The sequence below is a fragment of the Carassius gibelio genome, chromosome A19 (genome assembly GCF_023724105.1).
Source record: "Carassius gibelio isolate Cgi1373 ecotype wild population from Czech Republic chromosome A19, carGib1.2-hapl.c, whole genome shotgun sequence".
NCBI classification, from domain to species: Eukaryota; Metazoa; Chordata; class Actinopteri; order Cypriniformes; family Cyprinidae; genus Carassius; species Carassius gibelio.
Window position 1 is genome coordinate 18,879,600 of NC_068389.1, and position 26,240 is coordinate 18,905,839.

General features: G+C 35.7%; 1 protein-coding gene across 5 annotated transcripts in view; it reads right to left on the reverse strand.

Annotated features, from left to right (window-relative positions):
• The window catches only part of LOC127935395 (sterile alpha motif domain-containing protein 12), an 84,541-nt gene that overhangs the window by 34,798 nt on the left and 23,503 nt on the right, over nt 1–26,240 (reverse strand). For 2 of the 5 annotated variants that reach the window (XM_052533219.1, XM_052533218.1), the window contains exon 4: nt 17,490–17,602. In XM_052533219.1, the coding sequence (XP_052389179.1) occupies nt 17,490–17,602 (113 nt within the window). Of the gene's footprint in view, nt 1–10,602; nt 10,810–17,461; nt 17,603–26,240 lie in introns of those variants that run through there. The other 3 variants (XM_052533222.1, XM_052533221.1, XM_052533220.1) reach the window with 2 other exon arrangements.

Here is a 26,240-nt window from a genome sequence, read left to right on the forward strand (position 1 = left end):
CATTACCTATGTTATGACCAGCACCTAAGCTATTTTTCTTTTTTTTTAAACAATACAATATTTTCCTGCTAGATACACTGCCCTCTACAGTATATTAAGCAGTAAATCTGAGATAACCTTCTTATTATGTTCGATTTCCCAGCTACAGATCTGGGGGCAGCTGTACACCATGTTCTCTAGACAAACTGCAATGTAGTCTTTCAGGAACACGATTACCTAAATGCTAAGATTAACTAGATTCAAAAAGTTTGCATTCACAGAGTCAGTGTCTGGGACTGTCAAGCGTATTTATTAATAGGTATTAGGGATGTTCACTTAGATTATTTTCCTAACCAACACTCGATGCTCGTTAACCGATTATTAAACTAAATTAGAATTAAATTAAATAAGAAAGGATAAGGGTGTGTGACCCGTTAAAAATACTAACATTTGTTTCCCGGGAATTAATGTTACATGCGTAAAAGCAGCAAACAACAGAACATGGGGATTCACACGTTCTTCATATCACATCGCCCATCTGCAGCGCTTTTGGGAGCGGTGAAAAATATAATAAAGCTAGTATATATATATATATTTATATATATATATATATATATATATATATATATATATATATATATAAAATGATTAAATTGGCCTTTACGAGAAATACATTTTTACTTAATTAAGAAAATGAACATAAAACTGTGCAAGTAGCCTAGTAGTAGCCAAGTAGTATGCAGAATTTTTGTTCATTTTTGTGTTGCGCAAAAGGAAACCAGATAGCAGAGCCCGGCATCTTGTTTTTCTTTAGGCTTATTTTACAAAAGCATTAAGATTTGTTTTTAATTGTGAATATACACAAATAAAGGGCAAACCTTTTACAATTCCAATTATTTTTTTGACTAAAAGGAGAAGCTGCTTCCACTGGGGGAAAAAAGATTTAGTGATTGCATCTGTGCAGCATGCACGCACACAGTTAGTCTTTGCTACCTTGACAATGCAGCCTGTTTATTTTCATAAGAAAAAACAGTCAGTCAATCATGAAAAAAAAAAAAAACACTGATTAGTTTAAATATGTAGTAAATCTGTGCGTGTCTTCTTAAGTGTTATCACCATACCGCCGTGGCGTTATGCGAAACATAAATACATTTTTACATGGATATTGAAATGCGAGTTAAGTACATAATAAATAATAATTTGACATTCAAATACATCGCAAATATGGAAACATTTGATCTTGTGTCGAATGAGAGACCCAACATTGGTTTCAGTTGTTTTAGCCTAAATTAATTCATTTTGGCTTTTACATACTGTTAATTGAAAGAATTGATTTGGAGTGAGGGGAACTAAAATAGTCTAGCTATCTTTACAGTTTTTATTATAATGTTTGTAAAGATTTTTCATGTTGGCATTAGGCCTTTTTCTAAACGAAATAATAAAACTTTTTTTTATATGGGTAGCATAGGCCTATTTTAACCATACAACAAACATTTTTTAATATTTTGTTAAATAAATAAATGACTTTAACCGTTTAACTGATTGTATTAATCGCTCATCTGGTTAACCCTCTGGAGTCGTATGAGTCATTTTCTCCTGATAACCCTGAAAATAACTTAAATTACACTTTCAGTTTTTATCGTACAGATAAGAGCAATACATCAATCGAATCTGTAAAGGGTCTACTTTTTAGCATACAGATATAATAACAATAAAACTTTGTGCATTTATAAAATAAAGATAACAAACAAGGTGTGCTGTCTGCAGCCTTTGTCTGCGCTGATCTTCATTGAGACACGCGTCATTAAAATGAACTGTAAATCCGTGAATACTCAACAAGGAGACATGATAGATATATCTATAGAAAGCTTGACATGTCTACTTTTAAACCTAAGAAGTGCTGCTGAAAACAAATATTCTGTGATCAAGTAATCTATATGAAAACTACGCGATGTCAGTTTTTCACGTCTCCCTTCATTATCTTCTAATGCGACCACGTCCCCGCGCTGAACGCGCTATTCAGATTCTAATGTTTCACTGAAGCGCGTGGCTTGAATATGCCCACACAACTGAAGACAACGCAGCCAGACTGTTCTTCAAGTTTCTTTTATTTTACTGTTTGCTCCGCGATGAGAGAAAAAAGACATAATTCACCCCAAAAAGATGTGATGTGGTTGAGGATTTGAGATTAGGATTTCCTCAGAAAAAAAAAGAATGAAGCACTTTATTCAGCAGAGATCATAAACATGAGTAAGTCTCTTTTTATTTATTTATATATTTGTACTAGTTTTCACATAACCTCTAAACATTTTTCTAGTTATACTTTTTCCAAAGACTTTTTCCAAACTATAATTCCTGACTAAATGTATAATTAAGTGAAACATTATGAAGTTTCAATAACAATATACACTATTATATCATTCAAAAGCTTGATGTAAATAATATAAATGTAACAAATAAATGTAACCGTAACAAATGTAACAAACAGTGCTGTTCTTTCAACCCCCCCCCCCAAAAAAAAAACCTGAAAAAATATTCTCAGCTCTTTTCAACATTTATAATAATAATAATAATAATGATAATAATAACAATAAATGTTTTTTTTTTCTTCTCACATATTATTATAGCCCAGTTTGTGCAGATTACAGTGAGATTAGACTTTAGCCATTTAGATGTTTATAAGAAACTGAAAAAAGCACAAATGTCAGGGCATGACAAAGCTTCTCAAGGCCCCCAAAATACCTTTTGACTCCAGAGGGTTAAAATGAACATCCCTAGGAGGTATAATTCCTAATTTGTCCTATACATATAATAGCAGACTAGAATAGATTGACATCCCTAAAAATAGCAAATGCAAATGAGTTATACAACTATAACTGTATTTATGGCACCAAACAGGACTGGCATCTTTTTTCTTGTGTTGTTTAAACATAGGCAAATTGACTTCCAACCAAAAAACAGCTCTAAATGTAAAAATGACATCATATAATAGGTGCCTTTCCTGAGAAACAGTTCAAACAACTGGAGTAATCTGTTGCCCACAACTTGGGGTGGGATAATTATCAATCCATCATGGGTTTATTGGAACACCATTGGCTAAAACGAGGTACCATCTGTGTTCCTCCGTCTGGCCTCTGTCAGAACAGGGGACGGCAGCATCGCTCCTTCTGGTTCTCATCATCTCGCTCTCGGCCAAAATGTAACATCTCAACGCTAACAGGGCTCGTAAAATATGAGCATCTCTTGCCATGGTGAGCCCACGCTCGGTGTGGACAGATCACTCAACATGGAAACATCTGAGGTGGAAAGAGGATGCACAGCACTTGTTTCTTCTGTGCCTACACACGGCCGGTTATGACTGGTTTTTCATTATCAGGAAAGCTATCAGGATGAGAGGGAGGTGAGCAATTAATAAGGGTAGTTATATAAGGGGATGACAACAAGACAGAGTGAGACGAAGAATGTAGGGAGTGTGCACTGCATAAAAAGTATTTTCATACTTTTTTTGTATTTTTCTTAAGCTATATTGCAATATATATTCTTTCAAAACCGGTTTACACAATTTTACTAAGTGAAAATAGAGATAGATAGACAGACAGACAGACAGACAGACAGACAGACTTAAAATGAGTAAATGGTAAAGGAGTTATTTTTTTGTGTGGACTATTCCTTAAAGATGGTAAGGAGACAGAGAGACAGTTAATGCTGTATATCAAAGGCCTGCTGAAGATCAATCAAGCAGAATAGCAAAAAGGCCTTTCAATGAAGTGGCTTTAATCTCCTCACAATGTTTCCATCAAACTGAAAGTAAGTGTCATGAAGGGGCCCAGGGGCTTAATAACTGCCCCTGTGATGAGTGTAAATCTTTAATAGGGGGCAAACTAAGCCTGCAGCTTCTCTGAAACACACACACACACACACACACACACACACACACACACTTGCAGACAGATATACAGATGGGGCACAAACAGCTTGACATTCTCACAGAAGGAACTACAGTGCAGTGCATCAGCTACTTACCAGTAAGTCTCATTGGTACCCACCCTTCAGGCAGTCCCTGTCTGTAAATATTTATAAACCGATTTTTATCAAGGCTCAAACTGATTTAAGCCAATTTGCTCTCCATGAGTCAGTGAGATTCTGATATACGGGGAGCTGATGCAAGTGCAAACTCACAACAATTAGATCACAGCTGCGACATTATTGACAGAGAAAAGGAAACAGGACCTTAATGAATGAAACAATAATCCCAGCCACAATTCTAGGATGCTGTAAGTGGTTGCCAAGTTATTGCTATATGGTTTCTAAGGACTTGAGCCATGAAATTTAATATTCCTTTCATTATTTATGCTCATATGCAGACCTGATTTTTTTGTGGAACACAAACAGAAAAATTCTGTAGACTACACTAGTTGCTCTCTTTTCCATGCAATTATAATGAAATGACTAAAGTTTTCAAGTTTTAAAAGGACACATAACTATTAAAGGGATGATTCATGCAAAAATGAAATCCTGCCATAATTTACTGATGCTCAAGCTGTTCCAAACCTGAATAAGTTTCTTGCTTCTTTTGAACTTAAAAAGTAAATTTTAAGTTGTTGGTCCCCATTGACTTCCATTGTAAGTAAAGTCAAGTGGGACCAGCAATTAATTTGCTACCCACATTCTTAAAAAATATTGCCTTTCATGTTCAACAGAAGAAACTCATACAGGTTTGGAGTAGTTTGAGAATGAATAAATGTTGACAGAATTAGATTTTTTTTTTTTTTTTTATAACATACAAATGTTAAATATTTTAAAATATTTATACTTTAACATTTGATTCACAATTAAACTCACGAACCAATTCAGTCTGATTCATTAAACCATTCAAACATGTTTGGCAAATGATTAATTGAAAAGGTCCAACTCAAAATAAAGATTGATTCATGAATCTGATATTGTTACTTCTTAAATGAATGTGCCAGGTTTACATAAACTTTGGTCTATGGTTTATATACCGATCATGTGGATTCAGAAATTCTGGCATAAAGCATCAGAGTAAACCAGTCTAATGATATTTTTAATATACCTCAGTAGTTCTTTTTGAAGCCTAAAAGCTTGTATCACTGCAATTGCATGGAAGAGAGTTTTCAAAATTTCTCCATTGTTTTTCCACAGGCGAACGGAAGTCAAATGGATTTGCAAAGACATGATTAAGTAAATGACAATTTTCAAATTTAGGAATATTTAGAAATTTCCAGTGTGTTATATGCATATACCTATAGTCATCTCTTATGTGCATGTCATGCTTTGTTACAGCAAATTAACATGTATAATTATAAAGGAAGAAAAGTGAAAATTTTATTTCATACAGTCCATTTTCTGAGCAGAAGACTGTAGACAATAATCACTTCTCATCATGCTCACCCAGAGAGGGAGCAAAGGGACATTTTGGCAGGTAATTAAATGTGTAATGGCAGCAATTAGAGATAATGATGGACTGTTGATCAGTGCTGGAGAATGTAACAGCAATTCTTCAGAGAAGGATTGGATGAGGCTATGTAAGAATATGTAGAATATGGGGGAGGGGTAAATGGCATAATTAATGCAACTTAACCAGTAAACTCAAACAGATGTTTGTGTGGTTTTAACAGGCCACAGTTCCATGGACATTATATGTACAGAACAGTTCTGCTGGTATATTGTTGGATTTTCTTTCGCGTGTACCCACAAGTCCACTTCAGATGAGAAGCCAAGGGTAAAGACATCAAGGCTGAGTCTGCCAACTCAAGAAAGGAAACCTGAACACCTTCCTCTGAAGAACTTTATCTGGCAGACCTTCTGGACAAACGTCAGACATTGGGACACTATGGAATGGGTTTTAATTCTCAATGGTGCACCTTACTGCACCTTGTCACAGCTAATAAATATTTTCATTTACATGACACAGGAAAACCACATTTTATGCATTTTAGCTCCAAAAAGGAGTATGTCTGGTATAAACATCAGACATTGTATGGTGACTCTTCTGGAAAACACACTTCTTTAGTTCACACCACACAGTAAAATCTAGGACTCCAAGCCACATTCTCCTCAACATTACTTCACTCTAGAGTGAGTCATTTTAACCTTTCCAAATGCCTGCGCTAATTAAGAAAGGACCATGATTCTACACCTGTTTTTGGGCATGTTTCATAGTATTATTTAAAGAACCTTGAGTATGTAAATATGATGGTAAATAAATATAATCACGCAGTAACAAAGTAGCTTAGCATTACCATCTGATAATATCGCTCTACCACAGTTTCATCACAATACAGTACCTGTTCATAAGGGTGTAATATTCTTCTGCAGGAAGGCTCAAATTACAGAGCTCAAGGGCAGCTTTTAGAAATTGCTGGGGCTGGAGCCAGTGAATAAAATGGACAGGCAATAGTTACTTAAAAAAAAAAAAAATGTACAGTAACCTGCAGTCACAGACTTGTGATAGAACAGCCTCACAATTTGACCACCTCATTCATCAAAGCAGCTTTTAAAAGACCCTTTTTCTTTGCCTTAACATTGTAGTCAAAGTGAATTTAAACATTATTACATTTATTACATTACTTCCAGTAAGCCAATTTTCTACAACAAGTTAACCCTTGTACACGCGTTGATCTCCATGTATACGCATTATGAGGCATTTTAGTAAGAAACACAAATTAACTAGAACTCATCAATAAAAGTCCAGAATGGTGCTCTCTCAAACTAACTGGATACACTGTATTAGGAATGAACAAATTTCATATTTAAACAGTTTTCACTGTCAAACCTTTAGCATTTGGATGTTATCGATAATTTTTGCAGCTAGATGGAACACACAGTTTGAATAGGCCAAAAGCAGTCTTTCAGTACTGTCAGTACTTTACGGTTATTGAAAAATAATTAGAGCTTGAAGTGAATGTAGCTTGATTTGTAGATGTGCAACAATCCTGATCCTTCACATGCAGTGCAGACACAGTGACACCAAAGACACAGCATTTTAGAGCCTGACCTGGCTTACCTGAACTGCAGAAGGTAACAGGCTTTTATTAGAGGCAGGCCTTTATTTCTAATTCCATCTGTTTTTGGTAAGTAATTGTTTTAAATAACCCGTTTTAAATTAAAAGTGATAGCGTTCCAGTGGACAGAGATCATAACATTAGCACAGAATCAGTTCAGAATCAATCATCAAAAGAATCAGTTCGGTTCAGATGCTCTGTGTGTCAGTCTGCTTCACACTGAATCATGTATGCGCAGTAACATCAGCTCCTCGGTTCTCGAATCGGACGCGTCCGACAGAAACGGTTCTCGGTTCTGTACTGGTGGTGATCCGAAAACTGATGCAACCTTTTCTTGACTCGAGAACGAGAAACGCTCCGGCAGTGGGCGTGTACGTCCATTATCTGGCTCTGCTGCACAAATTTTCCCCCGGCCTTTATTTGTCCGTGTTCACCACGGCCCCGGCCACTATAAGATGCCCGACATTACGGTATATATATATATCCCTCGGTGGAGCAGGGCAGAGCTTGGACTGGCTTCCTTGGCTTTAATGCCCACAGTATTGATCCTTCTGACAAGGTCCAAGGCCTATTGCTGGGAAGCTGACTGCATGGCAACTATCAGTGTGTATATGCACACAAGGCAGTACGTGTTTATGTGTAGGCACAAGTGTGAGTCTATCTGTGAGAGCATCTTGGCGTCGGGTGGCCGGAGAGCTTGTGGTTTTGCACTGAAGATGGGGGGTGCAGACAGAGTGGAACCGGACCAATGCGTTTTTAATGGCACTGCTGCTCACTGGAAACTGATGTACGAGGCTCCACACTGTGAAACTCAAACCTCCAGCCAGTTAATTTCTGATTTCTAATCCAGCCAATGCTATGCTGTTTCTCTCTATTCACCAGATGCCTACACCTGACAAACCTGGAGGGCAAATGGTCCTATTTCCACAGATTTATCTGGTGTGGACCATTGTTACAGCTTGTATAGCCTGCAGTTTTGCAAATTATTTTTTTTAGAATTTTTTTCCCCCTGAGAATTTCTATCAATTTCCAAAAATCAGATTGGGCATTGGGCTGGTATTGGTAAGCCTGCGCTACTCTATTCACAGTACTAGGAATTTTTCTTGCATACTGGCATGTCTGATAAATTGCTGGTACTATCTTCCTGACAATCTGCCCTTCTACGATCTCATGTATATATATATATGTATGTGTGTTTAATAATTAAATTGTAATTTTAAATCCCCTGCAGTTCTTTCACAAACCCTAGTCTGGGAAGCTTTCATGTAATATAACGTTAATTGCGCTTTATGTTATTTATAACAACGAACAGAATATATTATATCAATATGTTACAAGATTATCCTATTTAAATCAATGCGATAAAGAAATTAGGTCAAAAGTAATCTAATAGCAATCAAAAAGGAGTCTTGACTGAATTACCTGAAATGTGTAATTTAAAGTAGTGGATTACATTACTAAACACAGTTTTTGTCATGCAATTTGGAAACCGTAATGGACTATAGTAAGTCTACTCAGCACTGTATGTATATATTAGTGATGCACGATATTGTATTTTTGCCGATGTGCCAATATTTTTCAACTCATTTTGGCTACTACCAATAGTGATACCAATATATTTCATTTTGCTTGGAAACAACAAGTCTCTCCTGTGCAGAAATTATAAGCAAAATATTTAGAATTTTGGTTTGTTTTTAACAAACTTGTTTGCTGCATTTTATTCTCAGAAAGATGCAGTGTCAGCCCTAAAATTTTATTTTTTCATATTTAAAATAAAGCAAAATAGCTGTAAAAATTCTGAAAATATTAGAGAGTTTATGATCGGTTTTAAAAATAAAACATATTACACAGTAATTAATAAATCAGTATATACAATTATTATATATATATTACAGTATATAAAATTATTTAATTTGCAAGTGTCATGTGTGTGATTTCTTTTCATGTAAGCTATAGCTTAAGACCTTTAAATCAAAACTCATTATTTTATGAAATCAATTGCTGCTTTATTTAAATCAGAAACAGTCTAAATCATGGGTCGGCAACCTACGTAATCTATTACGTGCAAAGATAATGAGCCCAGGTTTGCAGGTTCCCACACACTATCCGCGCATGACACTTCTCCCATTCCGGGTAGAGGTGCCATATTCAGATCCGCCAAGATAAACCAATTTCTTGGCTGGAACTCCAGTCCAAGATTTGATGGAGACTTCCATCTTTCTACGGAAAGACGAAATAGCAGTTGTAGAAACCATGCTCTCTTACATTCTGCATGCAGTCTGAGATGCCCGGAATGGAATGCAGAGCGATTGCAAATGGTACAGAGGGCAAAACGCTTCTTTTTTTTTTTTGTATCGGGTCGCGTTCAGAATACTCACAAGATAAATAGAAGTGCTGTGTGGCAGTGAGGGTCATGTATCACTTGTTAATGGTGCAACCTCATGAGAACATTTTGGACATTTTACAGCGGGCCTGCCATTTAGCGATCTCCTCCAAATCCTCCTGTCAGGAACGAGACCTCTGATCCAAAGGAGGGGGGCTCCCAGGACACAAGTCCTTATTCTTGAGTCCGTGAGGCATCTTTGGTGCCCTCTGTGACGCGGTTTTGGCATGAACAGAAGGCTCCTGATATGGAACAGATGAAGTGGGAGCTGAGGGGGCTTGCTTCGCTAGGCAGTGGGAAGCAGATGTTGACCTACTGTGTGCTGAAGACTGTGCCGCTCTAGCACACCGTGGCTGAAAATGAGTCATTGCTTTGGAGCGTTTCTGAGCTTCTGAGAAGCACTTCATGATGGCCTCCATAGCATCTCCAAAGAGGCCAGAGGCAGACAAAGGCGTGTTAAGCAAAGCCTTCCTCTGTCTGCGTCCTTTTGATCTGCCAGCATCAGCCACATATGCCGGTGGAGCACCATGTAACCCATGATTTGACCGAAGTACCTGCAAAGGGAACTCCTCGCAGTGCGGGCTGTCGGACCCGGTGAGTGATGGCTCCTCATGGGTGAGACGCAGGCACAGGGTGCAGAACTTGTGGGTGCCTCAGGGGGTCCCGAACACAGCATGTAATACCTAGACATGCTGGAAAATCAAGAGTGAAATCTATCTTCTTGTGTCTTCTCCACAGCTGTCTTGAAGTAGGATGCTTGAAAGAGGAAGATCCAGAGTTTAAGCCACCAAGATGGTGCATTAAATAGAGATGAGGCTCCGCTCCTTTTCGCAGTCTTGGCTGGCACTGGCAAGTGTGAAGTGCAACTTCACTGGCATTGTGCAATAAGATTTCAGGTAGGATAAGGAAGGAAGGGATTCCCTGTCATGTCAGATTCCTGACCCAATGTGGAATTGAACCGCCTTCGAAAGGGAACAGTAATACTGTAAAAATAAAACTGAGCTAAATTTTCAATAAGTTTTTTTTAACCCTTTCGCACGTGAGTTTAAAATATTCTAGCTGAGACCCCCATGTTAGTTTTTTTTAGATGACCGTTATTTTAGAATGTATAGCATTATTGTTTCCATGGCGATGAGTCATGCTTGTCATGTGACACAACGCAGCCAAAATAGATCTGACACATGGATCGCTTTTATTTCATTTTTCTTGTTTTATTCACAATGTTCCCAAAACATGCTCACTATATTATGAAATATCTGATATTCCGATCCTAAAATATGTGCAAGTCAATATATTTGGTAGTTTAAAAACTTTTATATCGACCGTGTTAGTAGATCTATAGTGGGAGATGGGTGCCGCCAATGTTAGTTCAAACTGAATCAGAGCTGTGGGATTTACAACACGCACATCCATCCTCTCCTCCTGAAAACACATAAAAGTCTGCTGTAAACTGGGTGGAACGCAGAGTAAACTTTAGTTACCTACACTATCTGTATATGATATCAATAAAAACATGTTGTCAGATTATATTTGTATGGATCATTATTGCCGTTTCCACAGACATCTGCATATATTTTACAAACTATAAATGTATGTTTTTGCTATTAGTCATGTGTAATTAAATGTCTGAAACTTTTAAATAAGCATTAAATGGTTGAAAATACTGAATATTTGTGAGAATATGACAAGCGCTCAGCGCGTTCGATCTGGCTTTGCGTCGAAAGTGGATTTAAATTCAGCAGTTGATGACGTGACGCACTGAAAGTTCTAATCACACCGGTGTTATCGTACGCATCAAAGGGTTAATCTTTGTAGATTTTTTTTGTCGAAACTGTGGATACACACACACACATCGCCCTTCACCAACCCTACACCTAACCCTCACAGGAAACTTTGTGCATTTTTACTTTCTCAAAAAAACTCATTCTGTATGATTTATAAGTGTTTTGAAAAATTGGGACATGGGTTATGTCCTCATAAGTCACCCTCTCCTTGTAATACCTGTGTCATACCCATGTCATTATACAAAGTTGTGTCCTGATATGTCACAACAACATGCCCACACACACACACACACACACACACATATATATATATATATATATATATATATATATATAAAGCTGTCTGTATACTTAATCTAAATGTATGTGTGCATATTTTCACATTTCATATTTATTATATCTAGGAGTCTCAACCTTTCATTAATAGCATGTACCACATGTTTCAGCAGTTCTTATTCCTCTGTCCTTGAAAGACAAACATGCACATATACACACAAATACAACAGGCCTCTCTGTGACCTTGGCATTCTCAATGTGCGGCACTACAAGATGAGGTAAAGAGCAAAGCAGAATGGCATAGCTAAGATTAGGTTTGTAGTTCGAAAGCAGAACACGAAAACTAAAGTGGAAATGTAAGAAGGGATTTCTCATGTCAAGGGTATTTTAGCAAGCAGTGGGTAGAAGTTTGTGAAAACAGTAAAAAATAAAAATAATGAGATAAAAAAAAACTATCATCAAAAAATGTACAGCTTCAATTAAGATGGTTTTGCTGGGAAATCGCATTTTAATGAGCAGTGATGACCAATGGAAGGGAAACCCTGTACTGCTATTGACCTTAGTGATGAAAATCCAGACAAAAGATGTGCTTGCCGTCTTTTTGGGCAGCTTGCAGAATCAAATAACACCCTGAAGTGACTCTTGTTGCCTATTTAACAAACAAAACATCCCCTTTGGGATGTCTTCCGCTCATCAATAGATAAACATTTGTCATGATGCATTTCTTTTGGGAAAACCTTTGTTTCTATGGATAGTTGAGAAATGTTTTGTATTGATCGTCCCTGAAGGTAAAAAGAAAATTACTCTCAAATTGATTTTTAAAGAATGCTATAATTTAAAGAAATGCGTAACGCTGTTATTTACACTTACGTTATCGTAATCTCTTACTTCTCTGTGTCACTATTATTCATTGGTATAGAATCTCTAACCTCAGAATATGTAGAACTGCAAATTAAATGCAACTTTGCACAATATCACTTAAAGGGACAGTGCACCAAAAAATGAAAGTTGTGTCATCAGTTACTCACCCTGTCTTTTCTTAAAGCATTAAATCACATATAACTGTACATATCCCACTTTCTAATGATGCCAAACCCTTTGCGTGTCAGTCCAAATGAGCTGTTAATGTGCAAACTCATCTAAGACATTACGATTCAGATTTGATTAAATATGATTCTCAGCTCAGGATTCTATCAAACAACATGTGACTGAATGACAGGAACGTATGGAGGAATAATAGGAGAGTATATTTATTTAACAAATTTTCTTCAACAAGACTTAATCCCATCTTCCAAAGCAGTGCTTAGGAAGTGTCTCTTTTGGGATCGCCTGGGAAGGGAAATTAAAAAATGAAATTAACCTGACCTTCTGGAGAAGAGGAATACTTCCTCGAAGCACTGCAAAACAATGATACCAATCTGCACCTTTTCCCAAAGACACCCCGAGAGGGGGGACCACTGAGCGCATTTCTCTCCCTAGAGCGCTCTCTCTCTCTCTCTCTCTCTCTCACACACACACTGGACACTCGAAAAGCTTCATAATACAGATCTCTTCACCACTGCCTCTTAGATATACTATTGCAACTGCCACAATGTGCATTCCAACATTTAATTTGCATTAGAGTAATATATATATATATATATATATATATATATATATATATATATATATATATATATATATATATATACACACAAATTAATATTTATAATCTTTTTAGTTTTTTTAAATTTCAATAGTTTTTCCTTAATATTTACAATGATTAAGAGATGACACTTTCAACTTCCAGATTAAAGGGTTCCTATTATGTTTATTTATTTATACTTATTTTTAAGTGGTTGTTGACATCGTATCTAAAACGTGATTTAGCAAAAAAAAAAAAAAAATAATAAAAAAAAAAATAAAAAAAAAATAATAATAATAATAGATATATATAAACTGACATGAAAATATTAACACCATCTGGAACTTGCTGCTTTGGCAAGTGGAGAGGCAGTACTGAAACAATGTCTAAGCTGTTCGCCAATCACAATGCACTGGGACAGCTGACCAATCACAACACATTATATTTTTCCGAAGGTGGGCCTTCAACAAACCCAAAAATAATCGAGCCATTTCTGCAAGACTGGGGAGAAAGGTATTTTAATAATGTAAATTATGCGAAAAATTATTATTTTCGAACCACCAAGCATGAGAGCATGCTCTAGTACACCCCCAAAACAAAATCAAGACTTTGTAAAAGAGCAAAATAGGACCCCTTTAAAAAGTGTACTAGCAGATACTAAATGTTTTCTAAGCAAAAGAATAAAAAAGAATTACATTACAAATTTAACCACCAAATGATCAATAAAACACTTTTACCACAATTTTTTTTTTTCAAATACATTAAAACGTCACAGCTTATCAAACTACTATCATTATAAAATATGAAAATGTACCTCATCCCTCAAAGACTCAGGAAAGACTTTCAAAGCACTCTGAAAGGACCAAATGGTTTAGTTACTGATCACTTTTGTGTTTTTCTTTTGGTTTGATAAATGAGCTTTGCTGGACTGCTATTAAGCTCGCCGTCTAACTTTCTAAATGGCAGCCAATTTAAAACCTGTATAACAACCTCTGAGATTTGACCCCGCCAAGACACGTGTATGCAATAATTCATAATCTGTGCAATAACCTCTACGATTCGGACCTCTTCATGAATTAAAATGAGGTCGATGTTTTGGGTACTTAAAGATACTTGAATCACAAAAGCAAGAAGAAAGGAAAAATTGATCAAACTTGTTCAACTTGGCTCAGTCACTCTTTCCTTTCTGGTCTGCCTGATTCATTAACTTAGCGAACATTGACAACATCTATTTTTATCACAACAGTGTAGATGTTTTTTTTTTCGCTACAGAAGTGGAATATTTGATGTAGCCATGGATACAGATTTAAAAGCAATGTGTAAACACTAATGATAAGTAATTATGACAGAATGATTAGAGCACAGCAGTTCTCATTAGTTCTCAAGGCCCATAAACAAATGCTTTGTGAGCCATCTGTTGTGCTTGTTTGGTATCTACGGGTGGGTTTAATTTTGTATTGATGATTTCATATTGATTTGGGTTCTGGTACCGTCACAGATGGCAAAATAACAAGTTTTTATCTCACTCAGGAGAGAAGAGAAAACGTTTAACATCAGCAGATACTGTAGATGTCCTACAGAGAGAAAAACTTACACCACGTTTAGTCATGTCCACATGTATGAGACCACTGTGTTGCCTTATGGGTATATGGCAACAAACTACATACAGTTTCAATATCATACACATCCAGCCAAATGCTAATGGAAACACCTAAATTACTTAATGCTTACACTAAAATGAATTCGGGTTTCACTGAATCTATCAATGTGGGAGAGCTTACATCTGTCTGAGCCACGTATGTTCCGGACACATTGAGCAGTGACAAAGATTGAGATCTTTTTGAAAAGTGAAAAGTAAAAAAAAAATAATAATAAAAAAAATGCAAAATGTCTTAATCCCATTTAATTAAAAAAAAAAAAATCCCATTTAATAATAGCAACAAAAAAAACTGACACACACAAATGTATATATATATATTTTTTCAAGTACCATCTTATTATTTACAAAAATAACTTTATTATTATTTAATATAAGTATTATAATTATTATTATCATGAAAAATAAATACTAAAATAAGTGATAAAAAAATCATAAAATAATAAATAAGGAATAGATCCTTTAATTTTACACATTTATTACAATACTAACATTTATGTATATTGAAATATAATGAGGCTTGATTCACTGTAAATGAACCGAACGTTATCTGATGCTGAAACACTGCATCATGAATAAAATATCTAAATGTTGTGCTTCACTCTGAAACCAGTAAAGCTTATATTTAATTAAAATGAAGCTTACACAATTTGACAATCGCACTAAGGCATATCATTTTATTGATTTTTTTAAATATTTTACAGTATTAGGATAACAGTTATTGAGGGAAGTGAAACATAACTCAAACGTATGACTTTAGACTTTTTGTCATTACCGTAATATATTGCATTGTTTGAATGGCAATATAAAATCCATGAGCTGCGGCAATCCCCACTAAAAATAGCATGAAATAGCATGACATGAAATCCAATCAGTGACTTCCGCCCGGTGGATACAGTAGTTATGTGAAGTAGAAAACACTGGCTGTTACTGTCCGGTTCACTGTAACTGATAAGGCCTTCGTGGTCCAGCCATCCCTCTGGCATTCACAGGAGCCAGAATCTAATTATTTTCCCTGCATGGTCCAATGAGCCCTAAAGGTTAATTACTGTCTGTCTGCATGATACTCGACTGCCAGAGCACAACAAGAGCTGTTAGTCACTGCAGATAGCAGCTAATGTCAGACTGTGTGTGTGTGGCCTACACGAGTTACCAGGTGCCCTCGTGAGGAGCTCTGAAATTTCATCTAGGATTCTACTGGAAACCTTTCTTGCTTCATTTACTATAAAGATTAGCATGTTTGCCTTGTATTGCAGAGAAAATGTATTCCACATAATGTACTTTCATAATTTTCAGGGTAATTGACAACATGTAACAGATGCTCAACTGAGATTAGTATTTACTGTATTGAACCTGGAACAAAGCTACAAATTTTCCTTTTCCTTCGGACAACAAAGCTAATGCTCAGCCTAGATTTACTTTGTTAGGCACAGCAGCTCTTTAGTCCCCTTAAAATATTGTCCTTCACTGGGCTTTTGCAAACTCTAGCTTATTTAGACAGCATCTGTGTGCTCTCCGTTCCCAGGCATGTCATTGTTTAATTTAGCTTTCTATATCAGAAAGACAAAAAAAAAAGCAGCAACAACTGAGACCTTTACCAAATAATACCTCTCTTTCTCTCCTTTTCAATCACTAACTCTCTCTTTAAGGAATGCTTAGCCAGTAAACAGAGGTCAACAGTTTTGAATCCTAATGAACTTGATTGAGTTTTGTGTACACACGCAGATATGCAAGGCATACCAGCAGTTATTTTACAGCTCCAATCTACTTGAATGCGTAAAGAATCTGTTATGATTACATTCATTTCAATTAGCAATAACCTCTAACATATATTTCTATCAATCTATCCAGATATGCATCTATACATTTATTTATCAATCTACACATCCATCCTCTATCTTAGTGGTTCTCTATTCCAGTCGTCATGATGGTCCCTATGCAGTGTTCATTGCTCCCTACTCCTTGCACATGGGAAATCTGTTGAAGTTTACTTCAGTTCGAAACATTCATTCACAGATTTGCGATTCGCCACTGCCGGCAGCATTTTCACACACAGAAAAATCTTACTAAAGAAGTGTTAAGTGTGACATAATATACAGTGGGTATAGAAAAGAATCACCCCCTTTAAAATAATTACATTTTGTTGAATGCATGAATTGTCCAACATTCCAGACTTCGGTTATATAAAGTGCACTTTTTCTTTTTGGAATTTTCAGTGTGAACACACTACTCACACTATTTATACTTAAAACCATCATAGAAGGTACAAAGAATATTTCAAAGGCTTTATCAATTCCTAGAAGCACAATAAAGTCAATTAATTAAGAAGTGGAAGGTTTACCTTCCAACATGACAATGATCCAAATCAACCAGCAAAACGGACCACAAGTGGTTGAAGAAGAAAAAGGTGAATGTCCTTGCATGGCCTAGTCAGAGCCCAGACTTAAACCCTATTTAAAATCTGTGGAATGACTAATTTCTTACATGAATTTCTTTGAATTGCAATTCTGCAATGAGTGTGGAGACCCTCAACAAGGTCAAGACAGGTAAGAGAGTATTACTACATTTGCTAAACTACACTTTCTTGGCAGTTAGAGTAAAAAAAAAAAAAAAGTTTCATAAATCAGGCAGGGTTAAGGTAAAGAAAGCCTAGCTTAATTTAAAAACATTAGAAGGCTATGGAGGACTTTCATTTCAAGCATAGCTCTACATGTACGTGTGTACAGTATGTACCTTGCGTGAGCAGCTGCAGAGTACGGACCTCTTCTCTGACGCGGAGCTGGAGGACCTGCTGTAGTATGTACTGTCTCTGACTCTCCTGCATGATGCCCATACGCTCCAACTTCCTGTCAGTGAGCCTCATCAGAGCTCGTCCTGCACACACACACACACACAAACAAATGAACATGAAACCAGGCTAGGCTTTACAAATAATTTCTATTTTATTTTTCCAAATTTCACATTTATGAATAAAACCATATAAATCTGAACATTTATAAGGGGCTATTATAAGGCCTTGTGTAAAAATGTACAGAGTATTGTAATAACCTACATTACAAGAAGCTAAAGTGAATACATTTTTCCTCCAGCTAGAAATATGATCAATGTCAGATAAAGTTCACTGTCATTTTTAATCATCACCCCACAAATATTCTCCACATATATGTGCTGCTAAAAGTTGTAATAGTGCCTGTCAATGCCCCAGTTAACCACTACCATTTGTGCACAAAGTTAAAGCCATTGTACCATCTCACACGATGCCTTAGGTAGTGAAGCAGAAAGGCTACTAGTGCATTTACACTACAATGAAAATTGTTAATTCGGTTGTTTTTCATGGAAGAGACACAAACATGGTATCATTATCTATGAAAAGGGCGGTATTCAGATGGAATATAGTACAATTTCCAGTGATTATGCTGCATTATGATTGTGGATGCTCTGCTCGTGTCACTCGCTTTTTCTCTTAATGGTCATGTTTTTAAATCACAGAGTGTCTCCAGTGAAAGGGAAAGCTATGCAGAACAAAAAAAATAATAATAATCCACTGAAAGCTAGCCAAACAAAAAATTTAGCTGATCCTTATCCACTGGAGAGCATTTCATAAGGTAATAAAAAAAACTTGAAATTAAAAGGACAAAGGGGAACACATGAAAAAAAAAAAATTACCACTATTGATCAGCAAACGACCTGTAAAATATCAGTAAAATTACAATAATTGAAAAGGCAAAAAAAATATAATATAATATTTATATAATAAAATAATATATGCAGTGAGCTTCATGCTTAAAATATGCAGAAATTTAAATATTTTAAGTATTCTAAATGATGTTGATCACAAAGCACTCAGCAAAACTGCCTCTTTATATAATAATCATATTAATTATTATTATTATTATTATTATTATTATTATTATTATTATTATTATTATTACAATGGTGACATTTAAATCTGTATAATTAGCAACAACAATATTCAACACATTACAAAAAGACAAATGTTTAAATCTGCAGGGCATAAAACAAATATACATGATCATCAAACATGAGACTCAACACAGTAACTAACTTCAAATTTACATTGGTCCTGGACCATCAGGCTCTCCATATTGCATATTGTAGTTCATATGATTTTTTTGGGGCAAAAAGTCAGATACAAGATTCTTTTAAAGTTAAAAACAAATGTACATGACAATTTCTTTAGAGAAAACATTATTTTATAGGGCAACCTACCACAAAGTAATATGTGTTTTTTCATGTCTGATCAACACAAAACCAGGCACGTGCACAGGTAGGGCTCAACCTGTGCAGAGCACATGCCCCATTCATTGAATCAACTGAAGTTCCACAGCAGCCGCACAGACAACAGCTGAGCTGAACAAAGTTTTGCGAAGGGTAAATAAATATCTTGTTGTTTGAATAAGTACTACTAAACACTATGTCTATAAAGGCTCATATTTAATTTATTTAATGTCTGACTGACTCACTGAGACATGTGGGACGTTGCCTGAGAGAGAGGGCTAGCATTTGCCATCTAGTCATAGCCAACACTTAAATAGCCTGTGCATATAGTAGCATTTCATCTTTTATAAAATGCGATTTTGGCCAAATGGATTTTACCACAGAAAAAACTGAGCGCTCCGTCTATATAGCTACAAAAACTAGTTTGTAACCTGTAACTGTTAGATGAAAATGTAATGTGATGCCGGCAGCGGCAGGCGCCGTCGCCGTTTTAATGACGGACAACAACAAAAAATTCACATTTGCACACATTCGCTGGTCAAAAACTATATATTGTTAATAATATATAATTTGTTTTTACCATCGGAAAATCATAACAGGTTCGTCCACGCGCTGTTTTGTACTGGAACTTACACAAAGTGACGAGTGATCCTTGTCACCTAGATAACATATATTCCTAAGAAATTTCTTCTTTGATTTATGATTGCTGATACACTTAATTTATTAACATTTAGGCTAATCATGTTATGGTATATTCTCCGCTCGTCCTCACATGTATAAAATGTAGTAAAACATGGTTTTACTACAGTAATGTAGTAGTAACTAAAAAAGAAATTACAGAACATCACTGTGAAATCTTTATTTTTTATCTTGCAGAATGTAATTCATGATTCATTCCAAGTCTTCATTTATTTGATCCAAAATACAGCAAAAACAGTGATACTGTGTAATATTTGTACAATTTTAAATAACTGTTTTCTATTTGAATATATTTTAAAATGTAATTTATTTTTGTGATCAAAGCTGAATTTTCAGCATCATTACTCCAGTTCAGTGCTCTTCAGTGTCACGTGATCCTTCAGAAATGCTTTTCACTGCAACTGTACTTTTTACACTATTTTTATTTATTTATTCATTGCTGGCTTATTTTAGGGAAAGTGTAGTGAATAAGAGACCTTCAAGAGACCAACATCCCTGGTCCACCACAGTGTCAAATTTTTGCCAGGTAGGGGGATACATGTTGGATATGTTATAGTAACGGTATGGCTATAGTTTCTGATAATCTGGAATTGAGTTGGACATAATTACTTAAATTATATTTAAAAAAAAGTTTGTCAAAAATACTCATTGCTCACCTTCCCCTCTTCTCAATGTCATTCATAATCATGTTAAAGGTGCTGTAGGGAACTTTTGTAAAAAAAATATTTTTTACATATTTATTAAACCTGTCATTATTGTCCTGACAGTAGAATATGAGACAGATAATCTGTGAAAAAAAATTAAGCTCCTCTGGCTCCTCCCAGTGGTCCTATTGCCATTTACAGAAAGTCATGCGCTCCCGGTAAAAAAACAACCAATCAGAGCTGCGGTCCGTAACTTTGTTTGTGTTCAAAATGTAGAAAAATGAACATAATAAGCGAGTACACCATGAATCCATTTTCCAAACTGTGTTTTTAGCTTGTCCTGAATCACTAGGGTACACCTATAATAAGTGTTTATATTCAGACTATTTTAGATTGCTTCGGGGGTACCGCGGCGGAGTAACCCAGTACCGTTGTGATTCTTCATAGACATAAACAGAGAGAAGTAGCTCCGGCTACAATGTTCTTCCGCAAGATGCAAGCAGTTCTGTTTATTAACCGCTAGAGCGTCAAAAGTTCCCTACTGCAGCTTTAACCAAATAATACAAATTAGCTTATCAAACCAAACAGAATAGTTAAAAAAGAGAATATATATATAATTGATATAAAAAAGGGAGGGGGTTGCCCTTTTTCAGTTTCAGCACATGCCCCTCAAAAGGTCTGTTCACGGCCCTGACACAAACTGTACACTTTGATGCCATCTATATTTCTAAATAGAACACACTGAGGCGCTATGAGCACAGATGGGACCTCTTTAGTCATGGGACATTAGAAGCAGAAAATTGGAGTATGTGTGAGGCGTGTAGGTTGAGGTGATCAGGGTAAGGTATTTTAGTACGTTGGTAAAGTGCCAAACTACCCCTTCATTTGGCAGCATTTGGCTGAAAAGCTTCAATGAGGAACAGAAATTTAGCGTGCCTTCTCTCTGAATCACTGCCATAATTGTTTCACTGAGATGATGAGTCAAAGCCTGCTTAAAAAAACTGAAGAAAAGAGAGGAGAGTGTGAAAACAGGAAAGAAAGAAAAGAAGAGAAGAATATGTATACAGATGGGAAAAAAGTTACAAATGTGAGTGCATGAGAAGAAATGGGAAAGGTGCCATTCTAAACAAATAACTGTCCAACAAAAACATTTGAGATGTTCCTTAGATGATACTTAGCAGAAAGAACGGGTCACTGGGTAACAGCTGTCTCAGTGAGATAAAGATGCCAAAGAATGTAGTCTGGTAGAAAACAAAAAAGCATAAATTATTGTCTGTTATATACACAAGATATGTAGGCCATCTTTTGACACTTACTTTATAATACATAGCGCTTCACTTAAAGATATGTTCCTGTGGCTCAGTGGTAACGCATTGTGTTAGCAATGTAAAAGGTCATGGGTTCAATTCCCAGGGAACACACATACTGATAAAAATAAAATACATATTCTGAATGCGCACTGTAAGTCGCTTCGGATAAAAGTGTCTGCTTAATGCATAAATGTTAATATAAAAAGGATTCCAAAAAGAAATATCTTCTAATATTTCAGTTTTTTTTTTTTACTTTTCCCAAAAATCCAAATGAAAGCTAGCCAAACAAAACAATTAGCAAAATGCAAAAACTGAATATTGCCAAAAGGACAAAGATAAACAAAGAAATGTATTATGACCACAGGCTGCCCAGTGGTCATAATAAATTTCTTTGTTTGTCTTTGTCCTTTTATAGCAATATTCAGTTTTATATATATATATATATATATATATATATATATATATATATATATATATATAAATCTGATTAAGTCATAATACTGCAAAAAAGTTGAAATAAAGGACAAAACAAAACACTGAACAAAACATCTACTGTACTTGCACCTGTAGAATGTAATTCAATGTTTTACTATTTGTACTGGAATATTAAATAATAATAATATTAATGAGAAATGATATGTATGTTATATGCTATATAAATGCACAGTACATCATGTGTTTGTTAGCCATTGAGTAGTGAAAATGGCCTTTCATGTTTTAATGATCATTAAAGTCTCTTCCCACTACTTCCAGTAGCAGCTAAGATACTGCAGTTTTCTTTTCTCACGTTCATTGGTTACTAATGTTAGTGCAACTGACAAAGAAAGGCTTTTTTTTTTTCTTTAAATTAACAGCATCTTGGATTTCAGCATACTGATCAGTCAGAAATCATGCTCCACACTTGGTTTTTCCTGAATCCTGTTGTTACTGTTAGCTTCTACAATAACCGTTAAACAAAGGCTGTGGGCTCAAACCAGTGCCTAAAAGATACACGCATATAAAACCAAAAGGTCAAAGTTAAGCATGTTAGCATGAAGCTGTCAGCAGTTATTCAAAAGTAATAGTGTATTCTGATTAAATGAACGGCAAGCAACATTTGAATCACAAACATGTCATTATATTATAGTAGCTGCATTCCACATATGTGAGACATCAGGGCAGATAAATTCACTCTTTTTCCATGTGGTTGCTGGACTGGCACACTCATCTTCAGTCCTGATGAATGGACTAGCTTAAAGCTCTCTCTCCCTCCACTGTCACTCTGGGGACCTGTCCCTTTTACATGTGAACCAAAAGCCTGGCTAATTACTGCTCCAACAACCAGGAGGGGCGACAGACAGAAAGAGAGAGAAGGGGGATGGGGTGGCTCTGGGGCCTATAAAGATGGAAATTAACCTCAATTTCTCAGACAAAACTTTCTCATGGTGAACAAGCAGGACTGTAGTTGAGAATCACTGCGGCTGCTCGGACTGGTGAAGGAAACTACTCCGGCGATGCTGTAGCATACTTCACATAATTTAACTGCATTCATGAGTCCCAAGAGGAACTTTCATACTCTCATTCTTTCTGTTGAGTATTAGAGAAAAACATTTCATAATGATATTTCCCCCCATTTTAAATGATAATTTATTATCCAATGAAAGGATACATTTTTGCATTTTTTAAATAAAAGATCAAAAGGATTAACTATGCAGATGAATTTTAACAGCCTTATTTGATCATATTTAACAAGGGTGCCAATATTTTTGGGCACAACTGTATGTCTGTAATTGGTTACAATGATCATCACTCATAGTTTTCACAGAGAGCTTACACAAATACACATGGAAGCATTTGAAAGCAGCTTTTGTCAATGGATCCGTCTATGAGAAGATATATATTAAGGTATATTAATTAATGAATAATATTAAAGATATATTAATTTCAAATGCTACCACTTGAATCTGTGAAAGCACTAGTAAACTAGTAAGTCCAGATAAGGATTAACATTTTCAGTAAAATTCACATAAAATTACATGTTTCATGCAAGTTTTATATTCATCTGTTTCAGACACATGACATTTCCATTCATCCACTATATAGTTACATACAGAAATATAAGCTTAAAGTACAAGAGGAGAAGAGGGAATTTGAGGTCTAGTCCTGCAACAGCTTATCTTCAGTGTTCCTAAAGTTCCTAGGACATCCCTAGGACAACTTAAGTCCAAATCACTTGAAGGGGATTGAATCATTATTTGGACTGTCCCGTTTCTGAGCCCATATTGATCACTAGATACAGTAAGAGGACAATGGCATTTGGCATTTAATCAAAAGTGGGCAGTTAGTAAGAGTTACAGGGATGAATAGAACATAAGGAGAGAAAGCGTGAGAAAGACACAGATGCCTAGCGATGTTCATTTGTGCTGGCAATAACCCCACACTTGATTGTGAACATAATTTCTACTAGATGACTTCAAGGAGAAAAAGAGCTTTAAGAGCTTAAATGTAAAATACATTCTTATATCCCAGCTTAATATGAAAAGACAGCCATAAAAAAGTCATCTGTAGGTGCTGAGGTGCTATCAAAACATTTTTTATTTTTTTTTTGGTTTGAGAATCCAGCCCAGACTGACATAGCAACAGTGGCTTAACCAATGGTATGAGTTTGGGGGTGGGGACTGTGCTTGTTAGACCAATAGCAGACAGAGCAGTGTTTTTTTTTCTAGAAACCTGTTTGATGATAATCGTTGCAATTCCATTTGGTGGCTCTTGTGGTGCAAAGATTTCACTTTAGCTAGGGGTGTGCGATATATATATATATATATATATATATATATTTTTTTTTTTTTTTTTTTTTTTTTTTTATCGTGGACGATAAAAATGTCTCCACGATCTGCTTTTGAAGAAATATTGTAGTATCATGCTACAGCGCACATTCTGTCAGCTGCAGTTCTGGCGCCTCCATCATATACTGTACAATGGCACATGCAATCACAGCAGTGTTAACTCAGCGGCAGAGTTACTCTCTCATTATTTGCATGTCCTTTTAAATGTTCCATTTGCACCTGGTCTGACCTGTGCTTTTTCTGAGCGCCTCATACACTTGAGTTAATACTGTAAAAACACACAAGGTTTATATCTAGACTCAGTTTGTTATGTCTAAAATGAAAGTAAACCGTTGAGAGAAAAACGTATACGTGCATGTATATTAGATGCATGCATATCTTAAAGGGAGAGTAGGCACATTAAACATGTAGCCTACTGTCATTACGGTTATAGATCACACTAAAACTCAATTTCTGTCATTATTTAATCACTGTTACATTGTCCTAAACTTGTATCAATTTCTTTCTTGTGCTGAACACAAAAGACGATATTTTAAAGAATGTGGGTAACCAAACAGTTGCTGGTCCACATTGAATTTGATAGTAGCAAAAATATACTGGATCATATGATAAATATGTGGACCAGCAACTGTTTGGTTTTCCACGTTACTCAAAATAGCATTTATATTCTAAAGAAGAAAAAAAAAACGAAATCAGGTTTAAAACCATTTTTGTGTGAGTAAATGGTGGTATAAAAACACTATGACAGAATTGACATACAGATTACATGATTTTTATTTGTGGGTGAACTATTCCTTTAATGTTAATAAAACAACAAAACACAAAGAGAAAATTCACTCACTGCTCTTGACTAAAGAAATTTGATACAGTTGCTTTAGGAATCAGTTTATATGATTTTTTTATATTTGCCCATTCACTTTCTTGGATGCTCCTGCTAAATATACCTACCTGAAAATAAAGCACTGTTTGTTTTATCTGTATTTTATGTGTAGTTGTAATGTGTATCTGTCATTCTTTTATCTTTGTTATTAAAAAACAAGAACAAAGATTTTTATCTTCTCCCTCTTTGGCCTAAATATCTGCCATTCTTTTTTGTCTTTATAATAGGGAAATTAGTTTGGCTGTAATGCTCAAACAACTTGCAATATAGTAAAACCAACATGACAAAGAATTGTGATAAAATGGTGATATTTTTCGAAAAAAAGAAAAAACACGTGATATATTTTTTCCATATCGTCCACCCCCAACTTTAGCTCTCATAAAATTTTGATTTACTCTGCAAAATGTGTGAGAGAAAAACTTTGGGACAGCAGCTATGCAACAACCAGAGAAACAAACCATTATTAATGAGCAGTCATATGTCACATCTTTCCACGTGAAATGCACACTGGGAAAGATCCTCTTGCAAAACTGTATGCTTTGCCTCAGGCCTCCATTACCTCCAATGCAAATATGTAGCATTATCAAGACACTCATTATATTCTATCCAGAAAACATCAGTTGTGCGAGTCAACAGTGCCATGCAAACCGCTCACCTCTACATAAATCAGAACAAGACCATTTCCTCTTTTATTACTTAACACCTATACAATGCTTGGAAAAAGCAAGCGATTGCAGTCAAATTATTAATTGTTAACGTAGCCATCAATAAACTAACACCCCAACCCCCCCCCCTCAATATACTTCAAAACATGAAAATTGCAGTAGTTTCATTCAGGCCACATCATATTCTTATCCTCCAACATCACCACAATTCAATCTGATCTTTCCTCTCCATCCTTCTCCCCAGAATACT